General features: G+C 45.6%; 1 protein-coding gene across 2 annotated transcripts in view; it reads right to left on the bottom strand.

Moving 5' to 3' along the window:
* il15l (interleukin 15, like) overlaps nt 1-13,239 on the bottom strand; it is a 31,919-nt gene extending 18,680 nt beyond the window's left edge. For both annotated transcript variants that reach the window (XM_035772028.2, XM_035772036.2), the window contains exons 1-3: nt 12,790-13,239; nt 537-629; nt 106-418 (exon numbers count right to left, since the gene is read on the bottom strand). In XM_035772028.2, coding sequence (XP_035627921.1) covers nt 106-264 — 159 coding nt within the window. In that variant the 5' untranslated portion in view covers nt 265-418; nt 537-629; nt 12,790-13,239. The remainder of the gene's footprint in view (nt 1-105; nt 419-536; nt 630-12,789) is intronic.
* Nucleotides 13,240-13,550: the final 311 nt, after the last annotated feature.

Here is a 13,550-nt window from a genome sequence, read left to right as displayed (position 1 = left end):
ATGGCCCCACTCAAGATTAGGAAGGTGTTCCTAATATTTCGTACACTCAGCGTATATTTCATGAGGTAATATGATTTTTTTTTTATACTGAAAACATCTTGATACCATCTTGTGAACTTCCTCCTTAATAAATGTTTGCACAATTTGGTGAATTTCTGAACTGCTAATGGATTGTCCATACGCCTGTTTCATTGTCATGGCAATGAAGAAGAGAAACCACAGCAAAGCGTTCAGAAGAGAGCCAGTTCTCTGTCTCCTCAACATGGCATGTGCCCACTCTGTCGCAGGAGCTTCAGATCAGTGGGAAAATAGCTTAAATTAGGAGAATTAGTTTAAAATCCTCCATTGTTTTGGGGTTCAGCCTCTTGTCCATGTCATCTGCAGCCTTCTTTGTGACACAGTATATCCCCTGTGTGTCCTGGGAAGCAGAAGTGGAGATGAGTCAAGACTCCAGCCAGCTATGTGCCTCCTTCTTAGCCAGTAGACTCCACACTTTTGGAATTAGGGTAAAACGTTCTATCTTCCTGGTGACTTACTATGCAGCCTCTTTCTTGTGTGTCCTGGAAAGCAGCAGAAGAAATTAGGCACGTCTTCAGCATCTGCCTCCTTTTTCTTGGCTAGACTCCTCACTGTTGAGAGAGAGAGAGAGTAACTGTTTAAGTGAACAATGCTTATGAAGAGAATATTGCAGACATTTATGAAAGAGATTTCATACATAATTTATCACTGATTATAAAAGGAACAACATTTACATTGTTATCCATGTTATCTACTTGAAGAAAAAAACATTTCAAAGGAGAACAAGGCTGGCATGGAAATTTGAATGTTTGTTTTATATGACTAACATTATTCACTATGCGTAATACTTCTCTAATAATAAGGCTATAATATATATTATTTAAGTAGGCAAGTCAATTAAAAATAAAATTCTTATTTACAATGACGACCTTCCCCGGCCAAACCCGGACGACGCTGGGCCAATTGTGCGCCGCCCTATGGGACTTTAAAAAATGAATTAAGTTTGTCAATCTAGAAAACCAGGCAACTAAAAGCAACTGTCTAAATAATGTTTTAGTTATTTTCTAGCTTGTTAGCTAGCTAGCCAGTTCAAATAATGACCATAGGGAGGGTTTGACCGATAGGGATATACTTGTCTCGTCGCACACCAGCGACTCCTGTGGCGGGCCGGGCGCAGTGCGCGCCTACCAAGGTTGCCAGGTGCACGGTGTTTCCTCCGACACATTGGTGCGGCTGGCTTCCGGGTTTGATGCACGCTGTCTTAAGAAGCAGTGCGGCTTGGTTGGGTTGTGTATCGGAGGACGCATGACTTTCAACCTTCGCCCGTATGGGAGATGTAGCTAAAAACAATTGGATACCACGAAATTGGAGAGAAAAAGAGGTTAAAAAAATAGCTTGCAGTTGTGTGTGACGAAACAAAGACAGGGCATTCTAGAATAATTTTCAAACTTGTGCATAAGTGGTGGGGAGTCCCATTTCTGGGTGCCAAGCTTCGATTCTGTTAGGAATCGACACCTAAGATTCACTACTTTTGCAAATATTGGAAACTACACGACATGTCTAAAAGTATGTGGACACTCGCTTGTCGAACATCTCATTCCAAAATCATGGACATTAATATGGAGTTGGTCCCGCCTTCGCTGCTATAACAGCCTCCACTGTTCTGGGAAGGCTTTCCTTTAGATGTTGGAACATAACTGCTGGTTCTTGCTTCCATTCAGCCACAAGAGCATTAGTGAGATCAGGCACTGATGTTTGGCGATAAGGCCTGGCTCACGGTCGGCGTTCCATTTCATCCCAAAGGTGTTCGATGAGGTTGAGGTCAGGGCTCTGTGCAGGCCAGTCAAGTTCTTCAACAGCGATTGCAACGAATCATTTGTGCATGGACATCGCTTTGTGCACAGGGGCATTGTCCTGCTGAAACAGGAAAGGGCCTTTCCCAAACTGTTGCCACAAAGTTGTTTGATTCTAGCTTGAAATACTTGCTATTCTAGAAGTTAATGATTACATGTACAAGGAATGTATATGGAGAGTGAAAAAGAACTTGGTATATGGAAAGTTACTGAGAGAGGAAAACTGCAAACACTTGGTTGCAGTCACTCATAAAGTTGAATAGCCGTGGATTATGGATGAGTGAGGAACTTGGGCTGAGGTCAGGTCAGATACAGTTTTATTACACACACCACTTAAGTTCCCGCCTAGCAACAGAGATGTATTGGCTGTCAAGATGTGCAAGGAGTTGTCTCCATAAAAATTGAGGGTATAAATACTTGTGCTGGTGGAAACATCTTTTCAACTGTTTGACCCATTGGGTGAACTTGGTTTGAGCTTTACTAGTTGTCCTGAGTTTTCAGAACCTTACAGTTGAAAGCACAGAATCGTCTAGAACGTCATTGTATGCTGTAGTGTTAAGATTGCCCTTCACTGGAACTAAGTGGCCTAGCCCAAACCACGAAAAACAGCCCCAGACCATTATTCCTCCTCCACCAAACTTTACAGTTGTCCCTATGCATTGCGGCAGGTAGCATTCTTGTGGCATCCGCCAAACCCAGATTTGTCCGTCGGACTGCCAGGTGGTGAAGTGTGATTCATCACTCCAGAGAACAAGTTTCAACTTGCGCCAGAGTCTAATGGAGGCGAGCTTTACACCACTCCAGCCGAAACCCGAATTTCATGAAGCTCCCGAGAACAGTTCTTGTGCTGACTTTGCTTCCAGAGACAGTTTGGAGTGAGTGTTGCAACGGAGGACAGTCCATTTTTAAGTGCTTACATGCTTCAGAACTCAGTGGTCCTGTTCTGTGAGCTTGTGTGGCCTACCACTTCACTTCACAATAACAGCACTTACAGTTGACCGACCGGGGCAGCTCTAGCAGGGCAGAAATATTACTAAATAACTTGTTTGAAAGGTGGCATCCTATGACTGTTTCGGTGAAAGTCACTGAGCTCTTCTATAAGGCCAATCTATTGCCAATGTTTGTCTATAGAGATTGCTTGGCTGTGTGCTCGATTTTATACACCTGTCAACAATGGGTGTGGCTGAAATTGCCGAATCCACTAATTTGAAGGGGCGTCCACATATATTTTGGGAGAATCTAGGCTGCTTCTATTATTGTGTTCTGTATGACTGGTAGTTTGTTTTTGAGTCCAGGCGAGGAGTCCTGGAAGACACGCGAGCTGCCCAGTGACACGAGCCTACCAGACTAACAAAATAACTTCTATGTTCTATGTGAGGCAAGCAACACTGAAGCATGCATGAGAGCATCAGCTGTGCCGGACGACTGTGTGATCACGCTCTCCATAGACGATGTGAGTAAGCCAACGTGAGTTAAACAGGTCAACATTCACAAGGCCGCAGGGCCAGACGGATTACCAGGATGTGTACTCCGAGCAATGGTTGACCAACTGAGAAGTGTCTTGACTGACATTTTCAACCTGTCCCTGACCGAGTCTGTAATACCAACATGTTTCAAGCATACCACCATAGTCCCTCTGCCCAAGAACACCAAGGTAACCCGCCTAAATGACTACCGACCTGTAGCACTCATGTATGTAGCCATGAAGGCCGGTCATGGCTCACATCAACACCATTATCCCAGAAACCCTAGAGCCACTCCAATTTGCACACCACCTGTAACGGCGTTCTTCGTTTGTAGAAAGAGAGTCGGACCGAAATGCAGCGTTGTGGTTACTCATGACTTTAATGGAAAAAAGCGATACATGAAATAACTGAAAGATACAAAAACAACAAACGGAACGTGAAACCTAATTACAGCCTATCTGGTGAAACTACACAGAGACAGGAACAATCACCCACGAAATACAAAGCGAAACCAGGCTACCTAAATACGGTTCCCAATCAGAGACAACGAGAATCACCTGACTCTGATTGAGAACCGCCTCAGGCAGCCAAGCCCATACAACACCCCTACTCAGCCGCAATCCCAATAATACAAAAACCCCAATACGAAATACAAAAACATAAACACATGTCACACCCTGGCCTGACCAAATAATAAAGAAAACACAAAATACTAAGACCAAGTCGTGACAGAACCCCCCTAAGGTACAGACTCCCGGACGCACCTCAACACCATAGGGAGGGTCCGGGTGGGCGTCTGTCCATGGTGGCGATTCCGGCTCGGGACGTGGACCCCACTCCATTAATGTCCTAGTTCCTCCCCTTCGCGTCCTGGGATAATCCACCCTCGCCACCGACCATGGCCTAATAGTCCACACCCAGAACCCCACAGAACTGAGGAGCAGCTCGTGACTGAGGGGCATCTCGGGACTGAGGGACAGCTCAGGACTGAGGGGCAGCTCAGGACTGAGGAAGCTCGGGCTGAGGGGCAGCTCGGGACTGAGGGGCAGCTCGGGACTGAGGGGCAGCTCGAGACTGAGGGGCAGCCCGGAACTGAGGGGCAGCCCGGAACTGAGGGGCAGCCCGGAACTGAGGGGCAGCCCGGAACTGAGGGGTAGCCCGGAACTGAGGGGAAGCCCAGTACTGAGAGGAAACCCAGTACTGAGATGAAGCTCAGGCAGGTAGTAGGCTCCGGTAGATCCTGGCTGGCTAGCGGATCTGGAAGATTCTGGTTGACTAGCAGATCTGGAAGAGACTGGTTGACTGGCAGATCTGGAAGAGACTGGTTGACTGGCAGATCTGGAAGAGACTGGTTGACTGGCAGATCTGGAAGATCATGGCTGACTGGCGGATCTAGCTGCTCTATGCAGACTGACAGCTCCTTGCAGACTGACAGCTCTGGCAGCTCCATGCAGGCTGACAGCTCCTTGCAGACTGGCAGCTCTTTGCAGACTGACAGCTCTTTGCAGACTGACAGCTCTGGCTGCTTCATGCAGACTGACAGCTCTGGCTGCTTCGAACAGACTGACAGCTTTGACTGCTCCATGTAGGCTGACAGCTCTGGCTGCTTTATGCAGACTGACAGCTCTGATTGCTCCATGCAGGCTGACAGCACCCTGCAGACTGGCAGCTCCTTGCAGACTGACAGCTCCTTGCAGACTGACAGCTCCTTGCAGACTGGCAGCTCTTTGCAGACTGACAGCTCTGGCTGCGTCATGCAGACTGACAGCTCTGACTGCTCCATGCAGGCTGACAGCACCCTGCAGACTGGCAGCTCTTTGCAGACTGACAGCTCTGGCTGCTTCATGCAGACTGACAGCACCTTGCAGACTGACAGCTCCCTGCAGACTGGCAGCTCACGCTGCTCCGAACAGGCAGGAGGCTCCGGCAGCGCCGCTGTAGAGGAGGAAGGCTCTGATAGCGTTGAACAGGCGGGAGACTCCGACAGCGCAGGAGGGAAGGAAGGCTCTGATAGCGCTGAACAGACAGGAGACTCCGGTAGCGCAGGAGAGGAGAAAGGCTCCGACAGCGCTGGAGAGGCGGGAGACTCCGACAGCACAGGAGAGGCGAGGCGCACTGTAGGCCTGATGCGTGGTGCTGGCACTGGTGATACTGGAGCGAGGACACGCACAGGAAGCCTGGTGCGGGGAGTTGCTACCGGAGGACTGGTGTGTGGAGGTGGCTCTGGATAGACCGGACCGTGCAGGCGCACTGGAGCTCTTGAGCACCGAGCCTGCCCAAGCTTACCTGGCTCGATGCCCACTCAATACGAAGGACTGGTATGAACCGCACCGGGCTATGCACCCGCACTGGAAACACAGTGCGCTTCATAGCATAACACGGTGTCTGCCCGGTCTCTCTAGCCCACCGGTAAGCACAGGGAGTTTGCGCAGGTCTCCTACCTGGCATAGCCATACTCCCATTAAGCCCCCCCCCCCAATAATTTTTTTGGGCTGCTTTTCGGGCTTCCATCCGCGTCGCCGTGCTGCCTCCTCATACCAGCGCCTCTCCGCTTTTTCCGCCTCTATTTCCTCCTTGGGGCGGCGATATTCACCAGGCTGAGCCCAGGGTCCCTTTCCGTCCAGTTCCTCCTCCCGTGTCCAATTCTCCAAGTGGTGCAGCCTCTCCCACTGCAACTGCTCTTCACGATTAACAGGGAGAGTTGGCTCAGGTCTGACTCCTGACTCAGCCACTCTCCCTCTGAGCCCTCCCCCAATAAATATTTGGGGGTTACTTTCGGTTTTCGCTCTGCGCCGCCGTGTCTTTCTTTTCGACTCCATTCGCCTATAGCCCTCTTCGCACTGCTCCAGCGAATCCCAGGCGGGCTCCTGCACTCTCTCTGGGTCGGCCGCCCACCTGTCTATTTCTTCCCACGTCGTATACTCCATGCCTTTGCTGTCCATAACGTCCTCCTTTTTCTGCTCCTGCTGTCGCTGCCTGTAACCACGCCACTCGGTCCGTGTGTGGTGGGTGATTCTGTAACGGCGTTCTTCGTTTGTAGAAAGAGAGTCGGAAGCGAAATGCAGCGTGGTGGTTACTCATGACTTTAATAGAAAAAAAGCGATACATGAAATAACTGAAAGATACAAAAACAACAAACGGAACGTGAAATCTAATTACAGCCTATCTGGTGAAACTACACAGAGACAGGAACAATCACCAACGAAATACAAAGCGAAACCAGGCTACCTAAATACGGTTCCCAATCAGAGACAACGAGAATCACCTGACTCTGATTGAGAACCGCCTCAGGCAGCCAAGCCCATACAACAACCCTACTCAGCCGCAATCCCAATAATACAAAAACCCCAATACGAAATACAACAACATAAACCCATGTCACACCCTGGCCTGACCAAATAATAAAGAAAACACAAAATACTAAGACCAAGGCGTGACACCACCCCAACAGATCCACAGATGATGCAATCTCTATTGCACTCCACACTGCCCTTTCCCACCTGGACAAAAGGAACACCTACGTGAGAATGCTATTCATTGATTACAGCTCAGCGTTCAACACTATCACTAAGCTAAGGACCCTGGGACTAAACACCTCCCTCTGCAACTGGATCCTGGAAATCCTGACAGGCTGCCCCAGTTGGTATGGGTAGGTAACAACATATCTGCCATGCTGATCCTCAACACAGGGGCCCCTCAGGGGTGCGTGCTCAGTCCCCTCCTGTACTCCCTGTTCACACATGACTGCATGGCCAAGCACGACTCAAACACCATCATTAAGTTTGCAGACGACACAACAATGGTAGGCCTGATCACTGACAACTATGAGACAGTCTATAGGGAGGAGGTCAGAGCCCTGGTAGTGTTGTGCCAACCCTGGCAGTGTTGTGCCAAGATAACAACCTCTCTCTCAATGTGATCAAGATAATGGAGATTGTGGACTACAGAAAAAGGAGGACTGAGCACGCCCCCATTCTCATCAACGAGGCTATAGTGGAGCAGGTTGAGAGCTTCAAGTTCCTTGGTGTCCACATCACCAACAAACTATCATGGTCCAAACACACCAAGACAGTCGTGAAGAGGGCACGACAATGCCTATTCCCCCTCAGGAGACTGAAAAAATTTGGCATGGGTTCTCAGATCCTCAAAAAATTATATTGAGAGCATCCTGACTGGTTGCATCACCGCCTGGTATGGCAACTGCTCGGCCTCCGACCACAAGGCACTTCAGAGGGTAGTGCGAACGGCCCCGTACATCACTGGGGCCAAGCTTCCTGCCATCCCGGACCTCTATACCAGGCAGGGTCAGAGGAAGGCCCAAAAAATTGTCAAAGACTCCAGCCATTCTAGTCATAGACTGTTCTCTCTGATACCGCATGGCAAGTGGCACCGGTTCGCCAAGTCTAGGTCAAAAAAGCTTCTTAATAGCTTCTACCCCCAAGCCATAAGACTCTTGAACAGTTAATTAAATGGCTACCCGGACAATTTGCATTGTCCCCACCCCACGCCCCATTTCTACACTGCTGCTACTCTCTGTTTATTATCCATGCATAGTCACTTTACCTCTACCTACATGGACATATTATCTCGACTAACTGGTTCCCCCGCACACTGACTCTGTACCGGAAGCCCTTTATATATTATTTGTAATATTAAAAAAAAAAAAATCAAAACCAACAATGCAGTTAAGGGCTTGTAAGTAAGCATTTCACTGTAAGGTCTACCTGTTGTATTCGGTGCACATGACAAATAAAATGTGATTTGATTTGTAGCTCTTGTACACTTTCAGAACTGTTGCCTAGTTGGCACTGCTCCAGCACTCCTCCCACACAGTGGGGGATTATATATTTCTTCCTACCGTTTCAAGGTTTTGAATGTATGTTGTATATTTCATATCTTGCTGGAATGTCACCCCCAGAAACGTTAAAGTTTTTCCTGTCTTTTGGTTTTGTCCATACATGTTTTAATTTTGTTGTTACTCCGACACATTGAGAGTACAAATTGGGTTTTTATGGGGTTTAGTTGTGTTCTCCACTTGTTGGACCATTTCTCGATTTCATCTATGCAGGTCTGGAGATGATTTGCTGCTTGTTGGATATACCAATATTCTTAATTCAGGAGAATTTCAAAAACTCCCATAGGCCTATTTCCCTTGGGATCATGGAACATAATCCTGATTCTTTTTACTTTTCCTATTGAAAAGCAATGGCCCAAGTATAAAATTCTATAAAGTACATACACTAAAGTGTAAAGAAATATGTGTGTTTTTTTGACACAATTGCAAGCAAGCTTCAAGGTGTAGAGCATTCAAGGATTTGGTCTGATGGTCAAATGTGATGTCATCAGCCTCCCCCTTGCTTGAGGAAGAATAGAGCAAAGGCACATCCATCCCCCCTCACTTGTGCCATGACGTCTGACCTGGACCACCTATTGAGACATCACTTTGGTTAAGTAAATCAGGTCTTAAATGAGGTGAAAAGGAGACTGGAATAGGACTATACAATTCAGTGTCGGCCTACCATCAACCCATGTTATCCATATATTTAAAGAAAACGTATTCATCTAAAAACACTTCATCTAACATGTCCAAGCAGGAATGCACGATACAGATATTTTGTTGTGCAACAGCTAAACCAGTGATTATGTGTACCAATAGGCTGTCGCAGAGGCTAATTCACTTGTGACTAATCACTGAGGAAAGGGAAACTTGAAACCAAAACGACAACTGTAGCCTACTGTATTTGTTGTGCGATTGCATTGTGAAATGTTCTCTCCATATACTCGGAGTGCACAGGGAGAAACGGGGACAGGGCAAACACTTTAATGCAGGAATCAAGACTCCACTGACCAAATGATGGTTTTAGCTGCCCCCAAAACTAGAAAGTTGAGTGAAGCGACCAGCTAGAATTTGTATCTCGCACGGATGCGACCACATCCAACCGTGGAAGTGTAGTAATTTCCACCTCTCCATTGTGTCTACCAACTCACATTTGTTGCCTATGTTTTAGTCCTAGTGCTTATTTGACTCATTATATAGGCTACTTCAAACCACTGCAACTGCCGATGTCGCACTTCTGCATCTGTGGTGAAAGGTGGCCGAGCTACAACAATGTTTGTCGGACCATGAGACATCCCGAAAACCGGTCTTCTCACGAAAACGTCTAGCCAACAAACTATGACCACTCTATGGATAGGGGAAACTCTAACGAACACGGCTCTACGACCCCCACAAGTGTCAGGGGGCTCATCTGAAGTTAACCGGTACCAGGGGGAAAAAAATGAATGGAAGTATGAAGGTAGTTTTGTGCCTAGCCAGAAAAAGGGGTTAAATATGTGAACAAAATATATATATATTTAGCCCACAAAGCGAAAACAGGTTTTTAGAAATATTTGCATATTTATTAAAAATAGAAAACAGGTAATCCTTATATACATAAGTATTCAGACCCTTTGCTATGAGACTCGAAATTGAGCTCAGGTGTATCCTGTTTCCATTGATCATCCTTGAGATGTTTCTACAACTTAGAGTCCACCTGTGGTAAATTCAATTGATTGGACATGATTTGGAAAGGCACACACCTCTCTATATAAGGTCCCACAGTTGACAGTGCATGTCAGAGCAAAAACCAAGCCATGAGGTCGAAGGAATTGTTCGTAGAGCTCCGAGACAGAATTGTGTCAAGACACAAATCTGGGGAAGGGTACCAAAAAATGTCTTCATCATTGAAGGTCTCCAAGAGCACAGGGGCCTCCATCATTCTAAAAATGGAAGAAGTTTGGAACCACCAAGACTCTTCCTACAGCTGGCCGCCCGACTGAACTGAGCAATCGGGGGAGAAGGGCATTGGTCAGGGAGGTGACCAAGAACCCGATGGTCTTTCTGACAGAGCTTCTCTGTGGAGATGGGAGAACTTTCCAGAAGGACAACCATCTCTGCAGCACTTGTGGGAGCAAAACTCATGACTATGATTACATGTCCATTATTAGCAGCATTTAGGCTGTCCACATTGAAGAGCTGAGACAGAATAGCCATATAAAGGAATGGAACATATATGACCAGGGCCCTGCTACCATTAAAACCTTAACAAGCAAGAACTGAGATGGAAAGATAATAATGGAGAAAGGTCAAGGAAAGCTATATACATATAGAGGGAGGGGACTCCATACCTTATGTAAAGACAGAATCCTATAAAGGCAGGACTCTCTAATATGAGAATTTAGTATTTTTAATGGAAGGGCTCGGCTCTGTTACGTGTGTAATAGGGTCCTTCCATGGAAGGGCTCGGCTATGTTACGTCTGTAATAAAGTCTATATTGAATTCACAAGTTCTAGTAAGAGTGGTATATTTCTGAGTCAATATTCCACGACAAACTCCACCAATCAGGCCTTTATTGTAGAGTGGCCAGACAGAAGCCACTCCTCAGTAAAAGGCACATGACAGTCCGTTTGGAGTTTGCCAAAAGGAACTAAAGACTCTCAGAACATGAGAAACAAGCTTCTCTGGTCTGATGATACAAAGTTTGACTTATTTGGCCTGAATGCTAAGTGTCACGTCTGGAGGAAACCTGGCACCATCCCTACGGTGAAGCGTGGTGGTTCCAGCACTGTGCTGTGGGTGTCACGCCTGCTCCTGCTCCCCCGTCCTGTCGCTCGAAGGTGCCAGGCTCCCCAGCATTACGCACTCCTGCCACCATCATTACCCACACCTGCCTGCCTACCCCCCCCGTCCCCCGTCCCCCGTCACGCGCATCAGTGATTATTGGACTCACCTGGACTCAATCTGCTCTGTCAATTACCTTCCCTATATATGTCTGGTTCCCCGGTTTGTTCCCTGCTTCAGTATTAATTGTTGTTTGTTGTTTACCAGTGGTCAGACGCTGTTCCTGTTTTGTTACTTGTCTGTTCCTGATTAAATGTTTGACTCCTCGTACCTGCTTCACATCTCCAGCGTCGGTCATTACAGTGGGGATGTTTTTCAGCGGAAGGGACAGGGAGACTAGTCAGGATCAAGGGAAAGATGAACTGAGTAAAGGACAGAGAGATCCTTGATGAAAACCTGCCCATGAGCTTTTCTTATATCTCTTCAAATCCTTGTTTCTTATGAATTATTATGAATCTTATTTTTTTGACTGTCTTTTTTTACATTTATGAATGTGTTATTCAATGCGTTTCTCTGGGCTATAGTAGTAAAGACCAAATTCAATATTTGATCAAATATGTATTTATTTTTTTATACCTAAAAGGGTCCTAAAACACCAAATCAAATAGCTAAATGGTCCATAGTATTACCATCTTAAAACAACTCCATATGTCAGCTTAGAAAATAAACAAATATCCAACTAGTCGTCAAAGTTAGTTTTTTTTAAAACTCATTTTTTATTTATAACACTTTTGGGCTGCAAAGCTCACTGGGCAAAAGTGTTATAAATAAAAAAATGAGTTTTTAAAAACTAACTTTGACGACTAGTTGGATATTTGTTTATTTTCTAAGCTGACATATGGAGTTGTTTTAAGATGGTAATACTATGGACCATTTAGCTATTTGATTTGGTGTTTTAGGACCCTTTTAGGTATAAAAAAAAATTCATGGTTAGTGAGGGTGGTTAGCTGATGGTTAGCAAAGGACCTATGGTCTTCTCTTGTTATCTCTCCACTTATACCTCACCGTCCTAGTGGCTCTTTTCCTTCTGCGGACTGGGAAAGAAGTGTCTGGCCATAGCCGGACCCGTGTTTTTATCTAGGGTGCGTTCGTAAATTCACTCTGGGTATCTACTCCGGGTTCAGCGCACTTTCGTCTGAGTGTGCCAGAGCGCAGAATAACTGATGAATTTACGAACGCACAACCCCCGTTGACCGGTGTCAGCAAGAGCCATGTCTAATTGGTGACACAAAAAAGCAACTTTCGGAGAAAAATATGGTATGTGGTTGAAGGTCATGCTTAGGCGAATAAACTATAAAGGGAAATAAATGTAATAAATAAAAACAGGGAAAATAAACAAACATACAAAACACAGCGGAATATAAAGTGGACACTACCATGGGAGAGGATTTCGCACTTCTTTTGAGCCTAAAATCAAGAAAATCGTCCCTAAATTGTAGAATAGAAGAACATCGATTTTCTGAGATCACCCAATATCTTAGAATCCAATAGGATAGATATGTAAGCAATTGCCATCCGTGCAATTTATTGGTCATTACTGCACTTCGAACATTCAATTTAAAGCAGTGCGCAACAGGTAGCTGATCCTAAACACCACATGATTCATGAATGCTACTGTATGGGAAATGATAATCTCAAACAGCCTAGTCTACTGTAAAACTGAGTCACAGAGCGATTTATGCAAAGAAGATAGTTTTTTTTCAGGGGCATTTGGGGTAGGTACTCTCAAGAAATACAAAATGATTCTCTATTACAGTAGGCTATTGGTTAATACACATAGCAAAAACTTACCCTGGCATGGTAAATCAGCTTGAAGTTTGCATCGTCGGTAGGTACAACGTGAAAACAAAAGTAATTCCGTTAAGAAGCAGACCTAGAACACTTTTTAAACTCCACAGTTGAAGTTCAATTTGTTTAGCAAAAATGTATAATATTTGTTGCTGCCGCAACAAAATCCTGAAGTGTCACATGCTCAGAGCAATCACAACCTCAGTTCTTTATTAGAGATGTGCAGTTCGCGGACGATTTGTTATTTTTGAACAACTCTTACTGAATCGAGAGTCATGATTCATTTGTCTGATTGATCAGGATTAAAACGGGCATCTCCGGTGTCTCTGGAGACGTGCCCAGACCAACAACTGTCTGTCATATATGCGCGCAGGCAAATTAGGTCATGCATAGAGAAGAAAAAGAAACAAAACATAGGCCTCCGGAACCTCTGATTAACAAACTCGAAAACGAATCGTTTGGGGTGCTACTGTTCGCGAAAGATAAGTGTTCCTTCGTGCTCTGGTCAATACTGACTCAAATGAATGAAATTAGTCGAATATTCGTTCTTTTGATTGAACGAGTCGAAACGATCCGGCTCAGTAAAAACAGCCAAACTTCCATCATTATTCTTCATCAGTGATGTAAAGTACTTACATTCCTAAAGACAAAAATGTACTTTTTACTCCATATTTTTTCCCTTACATCCAAAAGTACTTGTTACATTTGTTATGCTTAGCAGCAAAGGAAAATGGTCCAATTCACGCACTTATCAATTGAACATC

The sequence above is a fragment of the Oncorhynchus keta genome, chromosome 1 (genome assembly GCF_023373465.1).
Source record: "Oncorhynchus keta strain PuntledgeMale-10-30-2019 chromosome 1, Oket_V2, whole genome shotgun sequence".
Taxonomy (NCBI): Eukaryota; Metazoa; Chordata; class Actinopteri; order Salmoniformes; family Salmonidae; genus Oncorhynchus; species Oncorhynchus keta.
Note: the sequence above shows the minus strand (reverse complement) of the source record. Positions and strands in the feature narration are given on the sequence as shown.